General features: G+C 41.6%; 2 protein-coding genes across 2 annotated transcripts; one reads left to right on the top strand and one right to left on the bottom strand.

Annotated features, from left to right (window-relative positions):
• Positions 1-3,424: 3,424 nt before the first annotated feature.
• LOC143420237 (DIS3-like exonuclease 1) lies at positions 3,425-15,703 on the top strand. The gene is made up of 9 exons (XM_076887980.1): positions 3,425-4,887; positions 6,907-6,999; positions 7,082-7,370; positions 9,803-10,038; positions 11,223-11,377; positions 11,553-11,731; positions 11,822-11,967; positions 12,631-12,802; positions 14,371-15,703. The coding sequence occupies exons 1-9, from the start codon at positions 4,649-4,651 to the stop codon at positions 14,686-14,688; spliced, it is 1,827 nt and encodes a 608-aa protein (XP_076744095.1). The 5' UTR covers positions 3,425-4,648; the 3' UTR covers positions 14,689-15,703.
• Positions 15,704-15,987: 284 nt separating this feature from the next.
• On the bottom strand, positions 15,988-24,969 carry LOC143420238 (TIMELESS-interacting protein-like). Its single transcript, XM_076887981.1, has 8 exons — positions 24,936-24,969; positions 22,591-22,738; positions 22,042-22,132; positions 20,767-20,842; positions 20,336-20,458; positions 20,186-20,249; positions 19,191-19,403; positions 15,988-16,436 (listed from the first exon to the last, which is right to left on the bottom strand). Exons 1-8 carry the CDS (start codon positions 24,936-24,938, stop codon positions 16,192-16,194), a joined length of 963 nt encoding a protein of 320 aa, XP_076744096.1. The 5' UTR covers positions 24,939-24,969; the 3' UTR covers positions 15,988-16,191.
• Between the last annotated feature and the right edge of the window lie 447 nt (positions 24,970-25,416).

Here is a 25,416-nt window from a genome sequence, read left to right on the forward strand (position 1 = left end):
GAGCCCCAGATCGAGGGAGATTATCAGTGGTCTTGTATGTCTTCCATTTTCTGATGATTGCTCCCACAGTTGATTTTTTCACACCAAGCTGCTTGCCTATTGTAGATTCACTCTTCCCAGTCTGGTGCAGGTCTACAATACTTTTCCTGGTGTCCTTCGAAAGCTCTTTGGTCTTGGCCATGGCGGAGTTTGGAGTCTGACTGTTTGAGGCTGTGGACAGGTGTCTTTTATACAGATGATGAGTTCAAACAGGTGCCATTCATACAGGTAACGAGTGGGGGACAGAAAAGCTTCTTACAGAAGACGTTACAGGTCTGTGAGAGCCAGAGATTTTCCATGTTTGAGGTGACCAAATACTTATTTTCCACCCTGATTTACGAATAAATTCTTTACAAATCCTACCATGTGGATTCATGGATTTTTTTTTCACATTCTGTCTCTCACAGTTGAAGTGTACCTCTGGTGCAAATTACTGACCTCTGTCATCATTTTAGTTGGGGGAACTTGCACAATCGGTGGCTGACTAAATACTTTTTTGCCCCACTGTATTTGAGAGATTCCTTATCTATACTCTGTTTAGGGATGGGTATCGTTTAGGTTTTATCCGATACCGGTACTTTTGAAACTGTGCGGGTGCTTAAATGGTGCTCTAACCGTTGCTTCCTTCTCTCACCCCAACCGGTCGCAGCAGATGGCCCCGCCCCTCCCTGAGCCTGGTTCTGCTGGAGGTTTCTTCCTGTTAAACAGGAGTTTTTCCTTCCCACTGTTGCCAAAGTGCTGCTCATAGGGGGTCATATGATTGTTGGGTTTTTCTCTGTATCTATGAAGCGCCTTGAGGCGACTTTTGTTGTGATTTGGTGCTATATAAATAAAATTGAATTGAATTGAATTGCTTAAAGAATGGAGAACACAAACTTTGTCCAAAAACCTCTTATGTTTTTATTTTTAGCAGTCTCTTTTTTCTGCAAAATGATAACCAAGTTAGCCTTTTCTTTTGATACAACATACCTACTTTGTTTGGAACCGGTGAATAATGGAAAACATGTTTAGCTGTTTGTTTTTTTTGTAAAAAGATAACGGTGTTAGCTTTTTCTGCAGCTACAGGGCATGTATGGTATCACTCTATCAAACAAGAAGACAGTCGCATGTAACTACGACGGTGTTTGCTAGTTCACCTTACATGCATTAATGTAATAACGTGGTTAGCCTACTCAACGTAAATTACACATGAACAACATTAAGCTCCTCACACAGAGAAGAACGGTTGCTGCTGCATCATCATCCGTCTGCTACACTGGCAGGGCTAGGGGCCAGGACTCTCCTCTTCGGGTTTTTGGGGGATGTTGCTAACTCCAGGTCCAATAACAGGCAACCCACCCGCAGCAGATGTGCTCGGTGTGAAGTCTGGCAGCAAGCTATCAAATACGATGCATTTCTCTGCTTTTAAAAAAACGCTATTGCGTTGCCAGGTCTTTCATTGGATTCGAGGTGTTACTTCCTTTGCACAGTATCACAGTATCACCTTAAAGCACTTGTTGCTGCTGAGTTTGCATATTTTCCTGTGAAGTACAGCCAGACTTTTGACCGCTTTGCCTTGGACATTTAATCTGTAGCTCTGCTCTCAAAGAACATACGTACCTGGACCCGCCTACTATCCTCGGAAACGTAAAATGATTGGCTAGAATCCAAAGTGTATGACATCTCAAGAAAAAAAAAAGCCACCCGTATCCGGTATACCCGCACCCAATGTTCCCTCTAATTTTTCATGTGTCTGAGCGAACACAGAAACTCCCTGAGCGATCCCTTGGACCACTGTGAGCAACAGCAGACGTGTGCACTGTGGTGACGCCAGCATTGAATCCATGCAAGTTACATGGTTTATTAAAATAATAAAATTACAGCATTTACATTTATGTTAGACTACTTTTAATTAACTATTTTACCCTACTTACAATGAAAATTTAAAAAAACAAAACAAAAAAATCTTGTTCATGACCTGTGTAGCATGTTAACACTATTGGAAGTAAAAATAACTTGAACTCCAATTTTGAAAACACAAGTTTCTTTTGTTTTTTTTTCATAAAGCTCTGACTTGTATTATGAGTCTGTGGTCTGGGAGAGAGTCTGTAACTCTGTCTGCAAAATACAGTAAATAATGACCAATGTTGGGTAATTAATTATATAGTTACTTCTTCAAAAAAGTAACTGAGTTATGCAAACAACAAAGTTTTTTTGCAGCTGTTTACCTAAAAATGCAGCCAAGGCGTTTTTTTAAATAAACATTTTAAATTATTTAGAGAACAATCATCAAATTGCATCAAATCTGATGCCACACAAATTATTTGTGCCACTCCAAAAATAATTTCTGTCAACTATGAGATGAAGGAGAACAACAGCCTGATACCTGCAGGCCTGACAGCAGCAGATGTGTCACTGCTGTAACACCTGTAACACTCAGCAGTCGCCTCATTGTTCTGACACACACTAAACGTCGCCACGCCGCTTTGCTCGCTAAAACACCGGTGTCGGCACATAAGGACGCTGTCAGAGCCTGTCAACGACATTGATTAGCTGCGTATATACGAATGTGAATCGCATTACTGGCTGGATCCCATACGGGAGCAGCCAGTCACTGACTAACACTGCAAAACAGACTTGTTAAAGTATTGATTTTAATTTCAATTCAGGTTAGATTTTTTTTTTTGTGCGCAATGCAGATTTTCTGTGCGCAGAGACCGTGCCAGCAGTGCGCAATTGTGCACACACACAGCTTCGAGGGAACATTGCCGGTACCCATTCCTAACTCTGTTCCACATGTGTTATGTTTCCTTCAGGATTAGCTAAATAAGAGAGGATTATTTTCCATTTATTAAACTGCATTTAGCTACTCTTTCGTATCACATTTACTTTGGGAATGCACCAATTGGTCCACATCCTGTTTATGCAGGGCCCACTTTTAAACGGTAAATTGCTGAAAATGTAGCCATATATAGCGCTTTTCTGTGTCTTGCACTCCTTTGCATAGATTGAAGCATCTGTGTGTTCCTGTTTTGTTGAGTGTATCTGTCTGTGTGGCTGTTGAAGGCTACTGAGAGTGTGACCTTCACAGTTCACCAGAGGACCATCTATTACATTTGTTAGGTTATGCGTTTTTGATATTATTGCATCCTCACTGGCACACTCAGTCCTTAGTGTGGGCTTACCCTGCTCCATACCTTGTTAAGGATAAAGAACTTACAACCTGGAAGTAGATTATATCTCCCATAGTGAGATACAGAGAATGGTTGCTTACCAGGGTAACTCTGGTTTTCTGAAACCCAGGTGATGTTTGGTTTTCACCTCCAAACAATCGCAGTCAGAGATCAGGGGAAAGAGGAAAGAGCAGAGAGCGTCAAAATAAAAGGGAAATTATGGGAGCAAACACCAGAGTTTAACAATTGTTCATCACTAAATACAGTACAGATATTTTAATAAGGAGAGGTTATTTGAAAGAATGAAATTGATTTACTGATGAACAGAATTTAAACAGGTGATTTGCCGTTAGACTCAGATGGCCTATCTCAGCGGAACAGAACCCCGTCTGTGAAAAGGATTAGAGCAGGAGCCCCGAGAGCCTGGAAGCTGGTGGTGGAATGGTTGAATGGAGCATGAGTGATGAGATGAGGCGTGTACAAGGAAGAATAACCGAGGACACAGCATGAATGCTGATTGGCCTGGAGAAGGTGATTGGACTAGACCACTTCAGGAACGCCTTTAGCCACACCTCACCAGGTGTAGACAATCGGCAGTTAAACCTAGGCAACACCTGAAGACAACTGCATTTCCACTGTAAGGAGTGTAAGGGTTGCAATGGGCTGTAACAAAGGACAAGCACAGATGAGTCCACTATCATAGACTGGAACATCATTCATAACTTTTTATGTTATAAAGGGGGTGGCAGTAGAGCTTCTGTGATTGGTCACATCAGAGAGTGCTTGGTTATCAGAGAGTTACCATAGTAACCAAAGGTTTTAAAGATTGCAATATAGCTATTGTTGTCCAGAGGGGCCGATGGTGCGATATGGCAGCCTCGCTTCTGTCAGTCTGCCCCAGGGCAGCTGTGGCTACAACTGTAGCTGCCTCCACCAGTGTGTGAATGTGAGAGTGAATGAATAGTGGCATTGTAAAGCGCTTTGGGTGCCTTGGAAAGCGCTATATAAATCCAATCCATTATTATTATTATTATTATTATCAAATCAACAAAATATTAAAGAATCATTAAATATGTGGAATAGTTCATTCTTTCCTTTTTTCATCAGTGGTTTACACACTGGCTTGCAGGCAAAATGTCACTGGTTCGATTGCAACCGGAGATACAAATCAGGGTTGTGCCTGGAAGGGCATCTGGTATAAAACTCTGCCGTATCAAAAGATGCTGAGCTATCAGGTGTGGTGACCCCTTGTGACAAGGGAGCAACTGAAAGTGAAACACTGTTTTGCTTTGTCTTTGTGTAAAGTGTCCTTGAGTGTTTTGAAAGGCGCTTAATAAAATGTATTATTATTATTATTATTATTAATGTTTTGTATAGAATCATAACAAAATGTGAAAAGTTCAAAAGACTATGCGGCTGTTTAGCTGTGCCTGTCCGTCTGCCATCAGCTGAGAGAGATGCCGGTCAACTCTCTGGAGAAGCCGTGGACGGTAGACCCCTCTGAGGTGGCAGAGCGGCGGGATCTTAGGGACAGTCGCCTGGTGTTCAGCATCGATCCACGCGGCTGTGAAGATGTAGACGACACGCTGTCTGTACACAAGCTCCCCAACAGAAGGCTGGAGCTGGGAGTTCACATTGCTGATGTCACTCACTTTGTCAAAGAGGGTTCGCTCACAGACTTGGAGGCACGTTCAAGGTGAGGAACTGGTTGGAGTGGTTGGGTAGAGTAGGTGGGATATAAAAGGATAAAAGAAAATTACAGCATCTTGCATAAGTGTTCAGAGGAACTTTCAGAAGTACAAAGAGGCAAGAAAGTTGTTGCCTGAATTAATGTTGCATCAGCAGCATGCCTTGTAGCGCAATTATAAATAACACAGAGGGCCACCTTAAATAAGGCTCGTGTCTGATGTGAAGCATTAAGCCTTAAATGTCTATCATTTAATCACATGTAGAAGGACTTCACAGGGTCCATGATGGCTTTGAAAGTATCACTGGCACCAGGAATTGAACCAATGGTCAGCACGTTGTTGGTTCAATCCCTGATGCCTTCGGGCTTCATGTTAAAGTCACCTTGCACAAAATACTTAACCCCCAAATTTCCCTGGATGCATCCGTTAGTGTGAGTGTGCATGTGAGAGAAAATGCTTAAAGGTATAGACTAACGCGCTGTATGAATATGTGTGCGAATGGACGAATGCTGGTCGTGCTAAAAGGTGGTTGGGGTTCTCACAGTAGAGAACTGCTACACACAGAACACAGTGGTCCATGTTGTTACGAAGAACTTGTGCTCATTTTGAGTACGATGCCATTAACAGGACAGGGGAATGTTTCCGCTGTGGGAAAGCCTGAGTGATTTTCACTGTGGCCTTCATAAACATATATTACTACGGGACATGGCAGCCATACTTGTACACAACATTCAACCAGAAGGTCATGCAGCAAAAAAAGGAAAAATGAGTCCGCTTCCAACTAAATTAGTTTTATTCTACTGAGTGGTAGAAGTAAAGAACAGTGTGTCACACATCATTTGTTTTCAGATCCCCTTTGTACAGTTACGGGTGTCAGGAAAACACCGGAGGTCACATGATGGCATGTGACCTTGAGTACCTGATGTTAATGGTTTGTCTATAATTGGCTTTCAGTGCATCTTATTAATAAAGAGGATGATGATACAAGACAGTTGAACCACAGTAATAGAACAAGAAGATATTCATCTGTGTTTATGTCCAGATATATGCACATGTTCTGATTTATTTATTTATTTTGTGCTGTATTGTACAAATGAATAAAACTGAGTTTAAAATATCTGCAGTAAATGAAGTGAAGGTCGGGGCTGCAAAAGTAATGCTTGCACTTGATCTCCACAAATTTTCCTTCCTGGGAACATGCAGCGATGACACCATGTGACAGGGAAGCAGCCCAAAAAAATTTGTGTCACAGCTGAACGGCCGACAAATCTGCAGCAAATGCATTCTGCTGTCATCTCGGTGTAATCTCGCTATAATCCAAAATCTCTACGGAATTCTTTCAGCACCTTGTTGAGTCTTGGAAGTGAAGAAAGGAGTGTTCAGAAGGCAGAAGTGTCTAACCCAGTGCTAATAAAATGTATCTGATAAAGTGTAGTCTGCAGATAAATTAGTAAGAAGGTCCATGAAGTGCATGTCGTTTTTTAAAGGCAGCAGCAGCAGCAGCAGCAGCATGTACAGAAGATGATTGAGAGCCGAGTGAGGAGAGAAACTCCGTGTAGACTGTTAACAACGTGCACTTATAAAATAATACTGAAATCTTACTATATATTTTTTATGTTGTGATTTTTAATGTAGTTTTGGTCCTCTGCTTTCTCTCTGACTTACTCTAAAATTCCATTTTACATTTCATAGCTGTCCACAAAGCAGCGTGCAGATCACCCACCTGTCCAGCTCGCCTCCACACTTTAAAGAAGTAAATTAAAATCTCATGATTGTGGTTTGAAGCCTTAAATTCTATTTCAGAAAATGGGGAATATTTATTAAATCATAAGAAAAACATTTTGCTTATTTATTTCATCCTTCCTGACTTATTAATAAACAGAAGGATGAAAATGACAAAGGTGGAACAAACTCTGAATATTTAGTACTTATTTTCAAATTATGTCTCACTTTTGATTAGAAAGAAGATGATAAAGCTGCTGCTTTGATCTCATTGCCTTTTTATATTTATTATGTCACTTCTTAAGGGCTACAACCTACTACCTGGCAGACCGCAGGTACGACATGCTGCCTGCTATTCTCAGCGCAGACCTTTGCTCACTGCTGGGAGGTGCTGACAGGTTAGTAGACTTCCCATCACACGTTTCATTTTCATATGCTTAAAATGCATGCTAGTTGTGTAACTGACACTTTCAAATTCAGGTATGCAATGAGCGTGCTTTGGGAGCTTGACGCAGAATCCCTTGAAGTCCAAGAGGTCTGGTATGGTCGTACACTCATCCGCTCCTCCTATCAGCTCCACTACGAGCTGGCTCAGGCGCTCCTCAACGGAGAACAGGTTGAGGTAGCGGAACTGGCCAACCTGGGTCCTCAGGAAAAGGGTTCTAAGCTAGCTCAACTCACTGAGGCACTTGAGATGCTCACACATGTAGCCAGACATCTTCGGGCAAAGAGGGACAGAGGAGGAGCGCTGGAGCTGGAAGGAGTGGAGGTATGATTGGTTTCTTGTATCTTCATAGAGTATTTTGTGTGTTTTGGTAATGTGTGTACTTAACAGTAAGACTATATAAATAAAGACTGCAAACATTTAAGGTTCATGTTCTTAATTGAAAGCGTAAGCATGTTATAGCTGAGTGTCTAACCCTAACACATCGTCACTACTGACGTCTAACATACGACACAAAATGATTCAATGAATCTGAAGTGAATCAAACAAAGTAAACCGTGCACATAGCTTCAGTGGAGAGAAATCCATTCTGCACATTAAAAACTGGAACCACTATCTTTCTCGCACATTTCAGCTGCAGAAGATTCTCCCTTCTAAGCTTCTGTCTAAGTGAAAGTTTGACTTAACCTCTGTGTTTGGTCATTTTGTCAGATGACATCATGGTTAGAAAATTCAGTATCAGTCACCCCGAAACACTTCATACAGCCGAGGGGAGGAAATCAGGTCAAAAGACACCTGTGGAAAAGGGCCAGGGATTAATGATAACTAATGATTAAATGGAGATTGGTCTATAAACATGTAGTCAGTGATAATGATGACAAAGAGGTGATGATGATGTTCGGCGTCATCATGAGAATCCCCCAGCTGCCACGGTCTATTGCAGCATAACTAAGGGAGGATTCAGGGTCACCTGGTCCAGCCCTAACTATATGCTTTAGCAAAAAGGAAAGTTTGAAGCCTAATCTTAAAAGTAGAGATAGTGTCTGTCTCCTGAATCCAAACTGGAAGCTGGTTCCACAGAAGAGGGGCCTGAAAACTGAAGGCTCTGCCTCCCATTCTACTTTTAAATACTCTAGGAACAACAAGTAGGCCTGCAGAGCGAGAGCGAAGTGCTCTAATAGGGTGATATGGTACTACAAGGTCATTAAGATAAGATGGGGCCTGATTATTTAAGACCTTGTATGTGAGGAGCAGGATTTTGAATTCTGGATTTAACAGGAAGCCAATGAAGGGAATCTGCTCTCTCTTTCTAGTCCCTGTCAGGACTCTTGCTGCAGCATTTTGGATCAGCTGAAGGCTTTTCAGCGAGTTTTTTGGACATCCTGATAATAATGAATTACAGTCGTCCAGCCTGGAAGTAATAAATGCATGAACTAGTTTTTCAGCGTCACTCTGAGACAGGATATTTCTAACTTTAGAGATGTTGCACAAATGGAAGAACGCAGTCTTACATATTTGTTTAATATGTGCATTGAAGGACATGTCCTGGTCAAACATGACTCCAAGGTTCCTCACAGTGTTACTGGAGGCCAAGGTAATGCCATCCAGAGTAAGAATCTGCTTAGATACCATATTTCTAACATGTTCAGGACTCAGTACAATAACTGAATGAATTTAGACGCAGGAGTCTTCCAGGTCTTTATGTTTAGTTTGGTTTTTTGCTGTGTTATTTACAGAATTACAGATGGATACCATATATTTCTTTTCATCGATAATAAATTATAGTACGGTCTAATAGAGACGTTATTTTTAAAATCAGGCGTCTAAGCAGAACACGTTCCTCAGCAGAAAACATTTTATCAGAAAGTCATTTCAGTGAGAATATTGGAATAAAGAAACCAAGCACTCCACTGTGAAACCACTGACAGTTTTCACATTAGATCACAGCCATTTATCTACAGCGGCTGGTCGGCCATCTGTTAAAACCTCATATGGACAATTCCTGTTGTTCTATAAGATGCTCTCTAATAGGATGTCTTGGATTTATTTATTATTCAGTTATTGCATTCCTGTTATGGCTGTACGCACACAGAATATTGATATGAAGTAAAAATGATTCTCTCGGGTTGCTTCTGGGATAGTGGAAAAACCAATATATTTCTAAAAGTGTGTTTAATGATTGAGCTGCCACCCAAAAATCAAGTTCTTATCTTGACAAAGCTGGATTATTGACCGCTGGTGAAACATCAGTTGTCCTGAAGGATAAGGACAACAGATGTTTCATCTTGATCTATTATATAAAACGGCCAAAACTGTGTTCAAATCCAAACTTTCTGGCTTCTTTTGGTTCCTGCTGAAGTGCTTTGGGTCCCCTCAGTTCATCCTTAGTCTGAGAAAAGTTTTGTTCTCTCTTTAAGGCACATTTCCTTTGAGCTAACTTAAACTCTGATTGGCTGTCCACTATAAACAAAAAGCATGAACAGCAGATCGGTGGAGTTTCTGTGCCCATGAGCAGAGCTGTGTGCCTGTTAGGGATATGTGTTCTTACTGGTATGATAGAGAGCTGAACGTAGGAAAGACAGTAGACTGTTTTCAGGTTGAGATTCATTCACATTTGGTTCTCCGTGCAGCATTTGTTCCGGTGGAATGGTGCATGTTCAACTGAGTTAAAGTAAACTGTAGTAAAATGTGGCCCACTGATGCATTTTCATATTCTTTTTCATTGAAGTCACGTTAGAAGCATTTTCCCTTTTCAGGTGGGTGCCCAGCTGGATGAGGAGAGGAACATTACGGCCCTGGTCCCTCGTCAGCCCCTGGAGGTCCATGAGACCGTGGCAGAGTGCATGATTTACGCCAACCACTGGGTGGCCCGCAAGATCCAGGAAGCTTTCCCCAACCAGGCCCTTCTAAGGTGTCACCCACCACCACAACAGGAGCTATTCAACCAGCTGGTGGACACTGCAAAGGCCAAAGGTTTCACCATTGACACCAGGTAATGTTTTTGACTGTTCAGTATAGAAACTGAGGAAATGCATATTGTAGTCCAACGCACATCATGTTCAGACACACAAGTGTGTGAACCTGAAATGTTTGATAACACGGGGACACACTCAGGTGTCACATGAGCAGTCAGACAAGAAGAAGACATGTTCCTTCAGCTCAGGTTGAGGTTGAAGCCAAATATGCTTCCAAACCAAAGACTAGAACATATGATGAAGCATATCTTGCCTTTGGCTTCAGCTTCACAACAGCTGTCGTGGCAAGGTCGGTCTCCCCGACAGAATTAGTTTCCCCTGCGTCGGGAGCACACGCTGGGCTGTCCAAATCACGGACAAACAGGATCCCACATTCTTGATTTTCAGTTCACAAACACTTCTTATAACGACTAACTACTCCTGAAACTTTGGAGGTTTTAGCTCTTTACACAGTAAAGTTACAGGATAAATATAATTATCAGGCAAAATGTCCTTCGTTTGTTAAAATAATCCCGTCTGATACCACGAGAGGACAATAAATATTTCATTTTCTGTTGTAACCCTTAAACTGAATGGTAATGTAACGACACTCAGGTTTCACTTTTTTACAAAACTAAAACATCACTACTTCCACGTCTGACTGTTTGTAATGGAGGCGGCGTAACCTGGATCCACACTCCGTGCCCAGCGAACGCTCGCCACGCAGGGGGAACACATGCTGTCGGCGATGCCGACCTCGGCACAACGCTGATCCTGCCGCAGTTTGTTCCCCGGTTCAAATCCCGGACAAACAGGATCCCACAGCTGTTTATGCTTTTAAACCCGTTTTGCACAGAGAGCAGTGTTGAATATTCTCACACGGGAACAAAACAAACAACTCAAATAATTAAAGATGGTTTGTTTTTCTGTTTTTTAAAAGAGGCAGTGATTTATTTAATTACAACCTGTAATCTATTACAGTTAACTTTTATTTGTTTAACTGTTTACAAAAGGTCTGAGGATCTGAGGCGTGGAATGAACTGCAATGGAGTTTGAAAACAAAATATGAATGTGCGGTTGGAGGATTGTGGGGGGGGGGGGGTTAAACCAACAGCAGAACCGGTCCCAGGACAAGAGACATGGTGATGCAAGTAGCTTTGTGTCACTGACTGCTGAGATGAGAGGCCTCACTCATCCCTGGTTTCTGGCTCTGTTCCTTCAGGTCCAACAAGGCTTTAGCTGCCTCACTGGACCGAGCTGTGGACCCACAGGACCCCTTGGTGAACAGGTTGTTCAGAATGATGGCCACCACTGCTATGTCACAGGCTCTGTACTTCTCCACTGGTGCTCATCCTCAAGACCAATACTACCATTATGGTACGATACCGCTGCACAGCTTTTATTGGCTGCACTAGAGTTTCAGTGTGACTGTGGGTCAGTCCATCCATCACACGTCTGCACACACTTGTCCAACGTCTGTTGTTTGTGAAGAATTATTCGACTGAGAACTAGAAAGAAGGCTAACGTGCTGATATTTGCTTCGTTGTCGTAGGTCTGGCTCTGGATCGCTACACACACTTTACCTCACCCATCCGTCGGTACGCAGACATTGTCGTGCACCGCCTTCTTACCGCAGCCCTGCACATGCAGAGGGGCGTTGTATCTGGTAAAGCACCAGCCAGTAACAAAGAAGTGGAGGAAATGGCTCACCATGTCAACAGCAAGAACAGGGTCAGGGGTGTTTTATTGTTTGTGTTTTTCAATGATTCACCTCTTACTCTATTAACAGAAGCTGTGCTGACGTCTGTGTTTCATTTGCAGGCAGCACAGGCAGCCCAAATGCGATCCACAGCACTGTTTCAGTGTCTGTTTTTCAGAGAACGAGACCCTCAGACAGACCCGTGCTGTGTGGCTGATGCTGTTGTCTACTCCATTCGAGACAACGGTGTCTTGGTGTTTATCCCAGAGTAAGAACCGTTAGTCCTGTGTTTTGTTCTGCAGTCTTCTTCTTTTCCTTTGTTTAATGGAGCTGTACAGCAGCTCACAGACGGCCAACCACTCGTGTATTTTTAATAGACGAATTCAAAGTTTATGACAATGAATGAATTTGTTGGAAGATGTAATTGCACGCTAATCAATGTATATTTAACAGTATACACGCTAGTTTTATTTTCTCTTAAAAAACCTCAAAATGAGTTTTAAATTGTATAAATTTACTAAACTAATTCCTTAAACATTTATTGTGAGCAGGGAAAATCGGCTAAAACCCCGAATCTTTTCTCTACCAGGCTTTAAATAAGTTAATTGCATTGCTGAAGTTGAGTCTGTGGGGAGGGACGGTGCTTTGGAGCCAGCCTTGTGTTTGTGGCACTTCTACGTTAGCTTAGCTAACCTCTGGAGGTTGCTGCTTGTTTATTGCAAGGAAAGTGTAATTTAATAACATCAGTGTTCTCCATGCTTGTGGTGTTACAGGGATATGCAATATTAACAGTTTATTAAAATGTAACCTGTGGTCATTTTGAGAAGGCTGTAGAATCCATGTAATGATTAAAATCACAGGGCGCAAAGCAGGTTGAGTAATATCACTGAGTAAGTAAGGCTGCCTCTGACCACAGCCATGTTGTTCACAGGTATGGTGTGAGGGGGCCTGTGTATCTGAAGAACAAAGAGGGCCTGGTGGTGGTAGCGGGACAGGACGGCAGCTGTGATTGGCAGGGTGGCACTGTGCGAAAATACCCGGACCGCATTACCACCACCTCCAGCTGTGGCACCTCCACCTTCAAACTGTTTGACCACATCACCGTAAGTCACAGAAAACGCTAATCAATCATTTTAGAAGGTTTCCAGCAATGCAGCGCCTAAAGGCGACGATTCCAAATATATATGCATGAGTGTATATGAATCACAGGTTCATACGACTACTGGATCTTTTGTGGTCCAACATTAAGAGACGTTTTATGATCTTGTTGTGATAAAGTGTTGTGTGGTTGCTGCTTTGTTAGCTAATCTCAAGGTAACAAAACGTCAGTAAGATGAATGAGACGAAAATGATTCCTGAAAATAAATCATTTAAAGTTATTCAGTTTATTGTTTTTAAATATTATATGAAAACAAAAACATAAGTGTGGGGGGGGGGAGGCTCTCCTCCAAGACAAGAAATGTAATGCTTCCAGTTTGTGGCGTTTCTACACAAACCTTTTTGTAAAGGGAGATAAAAAATGACAGTGGGCGGTAATTGTTTTCACATAAACGCCTTTAAACGCTGCACGGTCGCACTCTCTCTCTCGCACTCGATAAATGATCCATTGTTGCTCTGCACACGTTTGTTACCACAAACGTCGCATGCACTTATGTCATTGTCATGAGACACTCTTGCAAACAAACTCACGGTTTAGTAACACAGTAGAGCAGCGTGTTTACGGGACAGTAACAGTAATCTAATTACCTTTTTTGCAACAGTAATCCCTTACTTTACTCGTTACTTGAAAAAAGTAATCTAATTATGCGTTGCTGCCCATCACTGGCGTCAAGTTATATTAAGTTCAGGCATGTTACACACGATGATTGTGAGGAATAAGTGCATGTGATTTAAGCAAAAAGAGCAGGAAACATTACCCTAAGGTTAGCTAACAAAAAGAAACTGAAGTAACGGTGTGTTATTCTCACATCTTTGGCTTTAAGACATGAAAAAGTGACAGAGTACTGCTGCTTCCACTGTTATCAACATCTTTTCTTTCTTTCATGGACTTATCCTGGGGTCATAAATGTCAAAGGGCAAAGGCAATGCTAACAACATAGCTTACTGATGGATGATGATGGATGACACATGTGGCCAAAACAAGATAGAAAGAAACATTAGCCCAAACACAAGTTGTCCACCACAGCATTGACTGCTGTCAAGCTATGATCATATCAAACAAAGAGATGATGATGATATTCAACAAACAAATCAACAAAACAACAACCTCACTGTGACACTTGACCGAGGTCACAGTGTTAATGAATGTTTTTCTCCCCCTCTGCTCCAGTCTCCACGTCGTGTGAATGTTAGAAAGCACAGTAAAGAAAGTTCGTGTACGGATGGATGAACGTTTGTTACATTGGATACGTGTGTGTAACATACGTATCCAATTTATCCTATTTATGAACAAAATTGTGGCACAGTCGGAAACTTCTCCACTCTACACCACTGTCTACTTAGCTGTGACGCTGCGCACAGTGCTGAGAGGACTGCTGTTATATATTACGTCACAAACCTTAAGTGGGCCTGTCTTTGCATAGCATTCCATTAGACTATTTTCAGTAGGTGCCATTACTGTGTAGTGATCGAACTGAGGAATACTGTGACTTACGTTCTCTGCTCTCTTCAGGTTCGTATTTCTGTCCACTCTTCAACTTGCCACGCTGACCGTCTAAACCTCGAGGTCATCAGCAACAAGCCTCACCACAGTGCCAAGTCCCAGCAGCCCAGCCCTCAGGGCCGCAGTCAGCTGGTCAAAGAGGTGGTGCGTCAGAATGAAGAGGCGCTGGCTCAGGAGAAGACAGCCCGGCGCCCCAAACTCTCCAAAGAGGAAAGAGAGTTTCGTCAGAGCAAAACTCCCAGTCTGTACTCTATTCTGGAAGAAATCAGAGAGTTGGCTCTGATGGATCTGGAAAGGGCTTCACGCCTCCCGGCAACAACAGCATAGAAACGCTGTAGCCCAGCTTTACCTCCAAGCAGACACTTGTGAGAACTGCACGCTGTGCGCTAACAGAACGGTGATCATTGAAGATCACTCGTGCTGAGTCATCCAGGTCATTCTTGTAGCTCCAGATTGTGTGTGGACAAACCACACGAGTGTGTGAAGTCACAGGAAAGCAAACACAATATTAAGTAAAAACATGTCCCGCCATCTTTTTAGAAACCAGAGTCAAACCGAATCAGTGGATACGTTTTGTAAAAGTTAGTTTTTAAAATCACATCAAGTTAAACTTAGTTGTAAGGAGGATAGGGAACGTGTTAATGCCAGTGAAGTGTCAGCAGTTACTTTGACAAGACCTAGTACTCACTGCAAATGTGGTTCAATCCTGCAGGAAACTAGTCAACTGCAGCAGGTTAAAGAAGTCTGGTAACAAAAGGCTTTTCTCTCAGCACCAGTGATCTCAATATCTCACTGGTGGGATCAATGTCTTGTGTAAATTAAATGTCTTGTGTTATAGAACCATTTTTGGTGAGTTCACACATATTGTACTACCTGTGACCACTTCATACAAAACCCAGCACGAGTATTGTTCTGGAGATGATAAAACGTCCACTCGTCCATTTTCTTCTGCACGTCCTGGAATCTGTCCCAGCTGTCATAGGGTGAGAGGCAGGATACGCCCTGGACAGGTCACCGGACTGATAAAACTTCATGTCACTCATTAGCAGACTTTAAAATAAACCCGTAGAGTAATGAAATACACCTGAGGTTGGTTGTGTTGGAAGTGATGTATAAAACTAGGATGTATTTATCTTATAGTTTGTATATCAAGAGCCTGTATAGAAGACACCAACACCAAGGACATTTTTATTGTTTGAACTGGTAAATAATCAGAAGCGTTTTTTGGTTTGTGGATTTTAAGATCGTTTTCTAGAACTACCAACAGAAATATGAACTGTACATAACTATTTCAATATGTGTGCAGTGGCCTGTAATTAAAAATGGTGTTTTCATTAGCGCAGATGGAGCCACTTCATCGTGTTGCGTTTCATGTCCCTGCAGTAGCTTAAGAAAGAACTGTTCATAATTGAACGAGCACTTAATGCTTGGAAGAGGGTGATGGTCAGTTGACAGCTCACATACTACACACACACAGAGGCCTTTTATAGAAACATGTTTGCAACCAAAATTCTGCCAATAGTGAAACTGGAGAAAGAAGATGCATCAGAGCAGGAACTGTGGATCAGTTCAAATATTTTTCTGTAACAGATACCAACACATGGTAAATACGTTTAGGATTTGGACTTTTAAAAATAAGAAAAACATTTATTTCCATTGATTATAAATGTCTTTGCTAACCCAAAGCTGACGTCACAGTAGGAACATGTGCTCAAGATATAAACCACCAGAAATGCACAACATTACTCGAATGAGCAGGCACGAACATTGGGAAACCTTTAAATCTGCTCACTGCCAAAGCTTTTCAGCAGAAACTGCTGCACGTGAACTTTAATCCCCCTCTACACAGTCGTTGCTGAGCTGTTGCTCAGGGCTGAGGCCGGTCTCAGCCTCAGCGGGCTCAGAGTCTTTGGGGGGAAGCGGGCTGGTTTGTTGCGTGGAGGTGTTGTTGGAAGGCTCGAGGTCAGGATCTTCTACAGTTTCATCTCCATCAGTAGAACCTTTGATGACATTTGGTGAGGATGCAGCTGGAGGTTTGTCTCCTAACATGTCAGCAGTCTGAGAGGCTGAAGGGCCTGAAAGGGTTGAGAATTAGAAACAGTGATGGTTTCAGTCAACACAGACACACTCAGTCTACTACGATTTATAAAAGACAGGCAAAGCTGAGATAATGAAAAATGAAACTGTAAACTGCAGGGTTCAAACTCATTGTTCAGGGTCAAATTTAAGCACTTTAAGCACTTTCAAGGTCCATTATCAAGCTTTTCCAGCACATTACCAAAAAAACAGTTTGCATGTTCCACTTTGCATCACCTCAGTAAGACCATGTAAAAATTAAAACAAATCGTCTTAGGTTGACTTAAATGTTCTTTGTTCCTCTTTTGTTAAAACAGAGAAAAATGCACCACACAAAAATACTGAAAAAGGAAATGGTTGTCTTATATGCATATAGTGCACAAACTCAAAAAACTCATTTCTCTCAAAAATGCAGATGTGCAAATGTGAACAAATCAACTTGTTAGAGATGCTCATCTCCACTTGGAAAAAACAACCACACAAAAGAAGAAATCTGCACAAATGAACAAGTCTGCTCATCAGATATTGATGCTTCTTTCCTACGTGACACAACAACAGGAGACAGATGTTTGGTACTTTAACTAGTTAAGCACCCACACCACCAAAAATGGGGGAAAAGAGAGGAGATCACATTTAATCGGTTATAACACGAGGTCAGAAATATAAGTGCAGACATGAGTGTCCACAGAAGCCTCTGAATCTCAGCTGTAAACCATTTCTACAAACACCAAACAGTTAAAAGAGCAGTTACATCACCATGAATCTGTGGACAGGTAACATCCATATTTTGATTTATGATTTTCTGGAGTTAAATGTGACCCAAAGTATATTTTATAGCATATAAGCTATAAAATACTTTTAAAAATTAGGTGAGGGAAATAATCATTTTTTTCTATGTTTGAGTCCCAGTAACTTTGACATAGTAACATCTGCAGTAATATTTACCCCTCTGATGACAGCTCACAAGCGTTAGCTTTATTTTGATACCAAGACTGTTTACACAGAGTTTGTAATTGCAGAGAAATACTCCATTTATTTTGGCCTCTTCATTTTCGAGCAGGAAGCTCAGAAAAGCCCTGGGGGCCTAACAGGTCAAAGTTCATTCCCAATAAAACTAACTGTGAGATGTTTGACTACATTGCTCTCTGGATTATTGTTACAGTCCTAAATGATCAGCTTTAAAGTGTTTGTGCTAATAACACCATGTACAGTAAGTTATAAACTGTAAACACATTTTTATGGGTGAAGGCTCATAATAGAGACCGATCAACAGGTCATTTTCTTTTCTATGGGTCTCATTTAAATCACATTACATCATTTCTGCGGTAAATGAGGACCCTGAAGAACGATTTAATGTCACTGTTAAAGATTTGTAGACAATAGATCGCAGACAGCTGGCTCCGCTTTAACTAAAGAGGAAGTAAAAACAGTTTGGATCACAAGTGTAAGGCAAAAACAAAAATACTACGCCTAATTGAAGCTGACATCAGACAGGCAGTAAAGAAATCAATGTTTTCTACATGCTTTGCCTCTTATTACCAAACTCCACACTAATGTGAGGAATCTCTGGTGGTTTGGACGAACTGTGCAATACGGGAACTCGTCACTCGACCTTCAGGGTTTCTGGTGGATATATACACTAGATCCACTTCACTATATTGTAAGGAGTATTCACTCACCACCCATCATCCAAATCATTGAATTCAGGTGATCCAGTAACTTCCACAGCTGTATAGAATCAAGCACCTAGGCATGCAGACTGCTGCTACTAAGTGGAAGTGTTTGGGAACGACAGCAACTCAGCCATCAAGTGGTGGATCACGTAAAATCCCAGAGTGGGGGTCAGTGGATACTGAGGCGCACAGAGGTTGCTAATTTTCTGTGGAGTCCATCGCTCCAAACTTCACGTGGTCTCCAGATTAGCTAAAGAACAGTGCACAGAGAGCTTCGTGGAATCCATTTCCATGGCCGAGCAGCTGTAGTCCAAGCCTTACATCACAGAGTGCAACGCAAAGCAATGGGACACAGCGGTGTAAAGCACGCCGCCACTGGACTCTAGAACAGGAGAGATGCAGTCTATGGAGCGACGGATCACAGTTCTCAATCTGGAAAGCCGATAGACAAGTCAATTTAGCAGTTGCCAGGACAACAGAGCTCCAGGTTTGGTGGCAGGGGGATTTCGGTGCGGGGTTGTTTTTCAGAAGTTGGGCTCAGTCTCTTCGTTCCAGTGAAAGGAACTCTTAATGCTTCAGCATGCAAAGACATTTTGGCTCCCGACTTTAAGGGAACAGTTTGGGGATGGCTTCTTCCTGTTCCAGCATGACTGGGCACCAGTGCACAAAGCAAGGTCCACAAAGACATGAACTCTGGCATGGGAGTCCTGACCAGAACACCACTGGGATGAATGAGAGCAGAGATTTGGAGCCAGGCCTTCAACATCAGTGTCTGACCTTACAAATGGTCATAAACTCCCATAAACACTCCCAGAAGAGTTGAAGCTGATATAGCTGCACAGGCGGACGTCGTGAATGGGATGTCACTCGAGTTCATATGAGTGTGGGGGCAGATGAGCAAACACTTTTGGCAATATACTGTACATTCAATGTTTTGCTTTTTGTATTTTCATATAAAGTTAATACACCAATGAAGCTAGATGATCCTTATGAACCTTCGCTGGATGTTTTGTAGCAGAATCATTAATTATTTCTGTTATATTGTGTCCCAGCTGTATGATACATTTTTGCCATTCTTACCAATTTGCTGCTGGCGTGCGCGCCTCTTTTCCAGGGCCCGCTGTCTGTTCAGCTCAATACGTTTCTGCTGCTCTTCGGTCAGAGAGGGAGTAGGTGGGGGAGCGAGGGCTTCGGCAATCTGCCCTTGGGGAGCATTAATAAAACTCTCTCTGCTGAACAGATCAGGATCCCCAAATGTTTCCAGTTCACGTTGTACCTCTTCGTCACCAGCACCTGAACACAATTTCAAGCAGTGCTGATAATTAAGTCCTGTGGAATATGGCAAGTATTTCCTATGTGCACCTGCAGGTGTGAATCCACCGTAGGGCTGTTCGATACAACGATATATACAAAAACGTCTATTTCATTTTACGCTATCGTTTGTTTCGTGGTGTCGCAAAATAAACTGTTTACGGCAATATTTCTTCATGGTTCTGATGTCACTGTAGTAAAGTTCTCTCTTTCTCTTATATATAACCACACTACGGACGGACAAGCGCCTGTTTTTATGCGTTGTCGTTAGCAACAACGACGGTAAAACCATCGCGTGTCCGCTTGTTTATGTTCCACATAAACCTTTCAGAATAAAGCTCAAGATCCTGTTGAGGCTTTTCAAAATAAACGGAATCACGTGAAAGAGCAGAGTGTTTACGGATGAGAAGTAAAACAGAGCCGCCAGGTGCTAAAAAATAAACCTTAGACTCAAACGTTAGAACAGGCTTTCCCCCGCAGCACGCCGTGTAATAAATACTCACAAAGAAAACGGCGCCGTTACAACTTCTGTCTAAAAATGTGTCGTTTCATGCATCGGTTAAAACACTCGACTCCAGCTACATGACGCGCAGCTGGAAACACTTCACGCAAGTCGAGATTCACAGAATTGACAGAAAATGTTACATTTCTGTGATTTATATCGTTATCGGACGATAGAATTCTTATATCGGGAGATGAGACTTTGGTCATATCGCACAGCCCTAGTCCACCGTATCCCCATCAGTAATGATTTTTCTTCTTACCATCTGTACTTGTAAAATCTTCATGTGTCAGGGGCATGTCCAGTCGTATTCGTTTAAGACATGTCTATAGAAGAATGAGTAAAAAATTACAAATTCTGAACATTAGGAATCCCACACGCTTGCAGGAAATATTCTACTGCTTCCTCTCACCTGCACTTCCTTTTTGCTGCCGAGCCTTTCCACTTTGTCAATAAAATCTTCAAATTGCAATTTGGGGTACAACCTGTGGGCCCAGTTCTCCATCTTCTGCATCAGCAGCCGCAGGTCTGCAGCCTAATGGGGCAAACATCAAAAACAGCGAGTAGTGATATGAAAGAGGGCTGTGTGTGATAGGACGCTTCTTCTTCCCACTAAAAAATGACTTCCAGTCATTGGAACAAAAGACATCTTAATTTGGTAAACCAACCTCTGGTTCCCCTCACTCATTTTTGACCACGACAGAAAGGGCAACTTTTGACCTTTTAGTCTCAAACCAAATTTAGGACATCTAATTAAAAGCTGACAGGCCAAACAGATTTAGCTCAAAAACCAATGTTCATTCACATCTGGTAATTGGTGGGACAGATGTTATCATATCCTACCTCGTGTCCTTTGCCTTTGAACTGGATATTGTCAAAGAGAGTGCCCAGAGCTGGAAGCCCTCGATCTGATATCAGCCTGGGAAAAAATATTAAGACTAAGTTAAACCATTAATGGATTACAAGCAGGGTTAGCAGCACATCCAGGCGTATTTGGCTTATCCAATTCAGGATCGTGGATGGCTGAAGCCCATCCCAGCAGCCAGGTCGCCAGCCTGTCACAGGGCCAACACAGACAGACCCTCTGAATGGAAATGTCAGTGCCTTCAGATGTACCATGTTCAGAAGGCAGTAGCTTGTTGGGGGGGGGGGGGGGGGGGTAGGGTGTTTGGTTTTCAGGGTGCCCACAACCTTTCTTTTCCTACCTGTTTGTACATAAGGCAGTATAATGAGAAATAGTCAAATTTCTCCATCTAAAAATAAAAAATAAAAAATTGCTATATATATATATATATTTATAGCAAAGTTGCAATTAATTTGAATATTTTATCAAATGAAAATCTATGTTTTTCTTTAATACAGCTTGCAAGTTTTATCCTAAGTATAATCGACGTTCTTACTTAAAAGCTTATTTAACATCCTTTGATTTAGTATAACTTAGTTCTGTCCAGGAACATTGTGAACAGAACAGTAACAGAGGAGTGCCACTGGAACACCCACTGGGAGACTACTGGGAACGAGCCTGACTTATGGTTGGCAATACTAACCAGGTTCACACTATAGGTGTACAGAGACTGGAAACATCTTTCTCACACACATCCAGGGATGTCTCCAACGCTCTGACAATTTTCAGTCTGGGAATTTTGCCCATCCAAATGATGAAAACAACAATGGTATTAGAGTCTTTCTTCTTTAAATGACTGGCAGAGTGAAGCTGCACCATCATCACACAGATGCAGTCATTTGTACCCGCCGCTAAAGCGTAAGAAGACGCTGCAGTACTCTGCGAAACGACAGGTGTCGCCACTCAGATAATATCACATCACTTTTTTTGTGCAAAGTTCTTTCCACAAACTTACGTTTTCAAACATTTGCAACAACTCTGTGTGTCAGTGTGTCTCTGAGCCTCTGTGCACGATTATTAGTGAAACGGTGATAAAAACCAGTGCAGTCACAGACTCGTGTTCAACCTGGCTGCAACACTGACAGTCTGCACACGTCAATCAATGATTTTGGCCTCCTTGTGTCCCAGCTCACACAAGATGACATCAAATTCCTATTTAAATGCGCATTTTAATGCATTTCAACCCTCTGTCGTGATATAAATGTCTTTGCTACCTGTGGGAGTCCAGCTTGGGTTGGGGTCTCTTCACGCCTCTCCTTTTAGCAGTAGGGACATCAGCCAGCTGTGATACCTCACCTTCATCTCCTGCATTGAAAACACATGACAACAGGATGTGTTTCTAACTCATTCTGTTGGCAGCGTGGCAAACTTCAAGCTTATCTTTAAATCCAGACAAATTATAGACTGGAGGTTACAGAAGAAATGTGCTGGTTTGAACAGTATCTGATAGGTTTCATTTGCTCACGCAAACAAAAACATGTGTGTTGTTATTGTTAGAAACATCCAGTCTCAGAGAGATGCTGAAAAACCAGTTCATGCATTTGTTAATTCTAGGCTGAACTAACAAATTCATTATTATCAAGCTGTTCCAAAAAGCTTTGTGGAAGGACTATGAGAGGTTGTATTTCTCCCACATTAGCCTTTTTTCCTGAATCTTATTTTTCTATGATTCTTCATTAAACCATGAATTTAAAATACAAAGTTCTGAATCATCACATCTTAAAGACCTCATAGTAATCCTGTAAGAGCACAGCAGCATCTACCATCTGCAAAAGGGTCTCCTTCCTCCTGGCCTCCCCGGCCTGGGGAGTGTGGTGGTGGGAGTGGGGGGAAAGCTTCATCCTCTATGCCGTCATAGTCAGGAATGTCCTGCGGGCTATTTTCCTGTGGGTCAACCATGGTGAGTCGGTCCTGGAGACAAAGTAAAAGACGTGTGAGCCCCAGTCGTCAACAGCATCAGCATTAAGTTACATGAATTTAACTGCAAGTTGAAAAAATGACATTTATTTCTGTAAGAGTAATTCTTTACTGTGTTACAACATCAACATGAAAACCTAAAAAAAACTGGCATTTACTTTTTTCTTTTTTTACATCAACAGGAGGAGCTGTACAGACACTCATCCCACCTGGAATTATACCCCAAATTCAGAAATGTACTATTATGATACATTAATGGTCCATTATGTTTGTTTCACAGTTATATACATAATACAATTTATAGATTTGTATATATTTACATTCTATCAGGGATGAACTGGTTGTGAACCTTTGGGCTGATAATGACATTTAAAAGTTACAATTTGGATGAATTATTACTGCGATACTTCTTTTGGACTCTGTAGTACCACAGAAATATCATTAAAGTAACAGGTTTGTTTTAAAGTCTTTCAGCTGTTCCGTAAGCATCATCGTCATCATCATTTATATAGCACTTTAAAAACACACCTGGCAGACCGAAGTGCTGCACAATACAAATGTAGTAATAAAATAGCAAAAAACAAACATAGCAATAAAGTAAACTCTTGAGCCAAAATGATGTGACACAACTAGGGCTGCCACAAACGATTATTTTGATAGTCGACTAGTCACCGATTATTTATGCGATTAGTCGACTAATCAGATCATCATCCACTGGACGTAAAACTACAGCTTATTGCACCATGCAGCATATGCTCTTATATAACTATCATTAGCTTATAGCTTTAAGCTTTTAAGGTGCTAACTAAAAATAAAGACAAGATGATAGTTTATTCAATTTTAATGAAATTTGCAGATTGTTTCGGTGAAGTTTAATAAACTCCTTGCTATCTAAAATATAACAGGACAACGGAGTATATTCTCCAGCATCTCACACTTCTGATAATCAGCTGTCTGCTTGACATTTATTCAGCTGTGTAAAAACTATAACTTTAATCTCAGACAAACCGATTTACTCAGGAACAAATAAAATACTAAAAAAAAAAAAAGCCAAACAACAACATTTTTAATTTATCTAAGTGACTCATATATATTTAACCTGAGTAGCGAAAGACGGCGGTGGGTTTGAAAACAATTTGCCTGGAGTCTGGTGTTCTCACCGTGCTAGTGACCTAGCCCCCGGCTAGCTATCGAGCTAGTGGGTAACAGACGACTCTGAAAACGTCGGAGCGCTTTTGAAAATATGTGGTGTCCTGATAAACTGAGCCGATATTTGAGGTTTACACAGCTACATTCTCGGCTGAAAATATGTTAAACGTTTATTTTGTGACCCAGAAAGAATAATAAGAGTAATATTAAAACTAACTAGCTGCCGCCATTGTTGGAAACTGAGCTGGGCCGCGCTATGAATTCTGGGACACAGCTGCTTCTTCTTCTTCTTCTTCTTCTTCTTCTTCTTCTTCGGGGTTTAACAGCAGCTGGCATCCTTGTACATGCAGTGCTGCCATCTTCTGTTTCAGTCCGTTATTACACTCTTAAATCCTGCTACTTATTCCTGCGTCTTTTGGGATCTTACAAAGCTTCAAACGACGCGTCGACTATTAAATCAGTCGTCGACGATTTTGATAGTCGACGTAATCGTGACTAGTCGACAAATCGTGGCAGCCCTAGACACAACACAGACACAAAAGGAAATCTTCTACATTGTTTTGCTGTTCACACAAGTTCTAATGCTACCCTTTGTTTCTGGAAGGAGACGATTTTCTGTCCAGTATTAAAGTTCAAAGAACAGGGTATCCGTCTCCAGTGGGCTGCTAAACAAGTTTACCAGAAAAATCAGACCCACGGTCATGTTGTGTCACTTTGAGTGATTAGTCAGCAGCAATAACAGGGAATGACAAACTGACAGACTTTGGATATAAAACAAACAATTTAAACATTTAGAAGTTAAACATCTTCTCGGATTCCTTTTGCTGCACATGTCTATGTATGTATTTGCTGTACAGTGTCATTTGTTTGGAACATTAATCTTGATGTATACATAAACATTTGATTTAAAAAACGTGTTTAAAAATGAACACTGACACAATTAAACACAACACTGGTGCACGGTGACTGCAAACAGAAGCAGCTGCTTGTATCCTCCTGTGGATACAAACCAGCAAGAACTCATCAGATCTCTGTCACTTACCATTAATGAAGTTTGGCTTTTATTAATAAACAGAGAGCACGGATCCGTGCTCTCTGTTTATTAATAAAAGCAAAAGGAATCCGAGAAGATGTTTAACTTCTAAATGTTTAAATTGTTTGTTTTATATCCAAAGTCTGTCAGTTTGTCATTCCCTGTTATTGCTGCTGACTAATCACTCAAAGTGACACAACATGACCGTGGGTCTGATTTTTCTGGTAAACTTGTTTAGCAGCCCACTGGAGACGGATACCCCGTTCTTTGAACTTTAATACTGGACAGAAAATCGTCTCCTTCCAGAAACAAAGGGTAGCATTAGAACTTGTGTGAACAGCAAAACAATGTAGAAGATTTCCTTTTGTGTCTGTGTTGTGTCTAGGGCTGCCACGATTTGTCGACTAGTCACGATTACGTCGACTATCAAAATCGTCGACGACTGATTTAATAGTCGACGCGTCGTTTGAAGCTTTGTAAGATCCCAAAA

The sequence above is a fragment of the Maylandia zebra genome, linkage group LG9 (genome assembly GCF_041146795.1).
Source record: "Maylandia zebra isolate NMK-2024a linkage group LG9, Mzebra_GT3a, whole genome shotgun sequence".
Classification (NCBI taxonomy): Eukaryota; Metazoa; Chordata; class Actinopteri; order Cichliformes; family Cichlidae; genus Maylandia; species Maylandia zebra.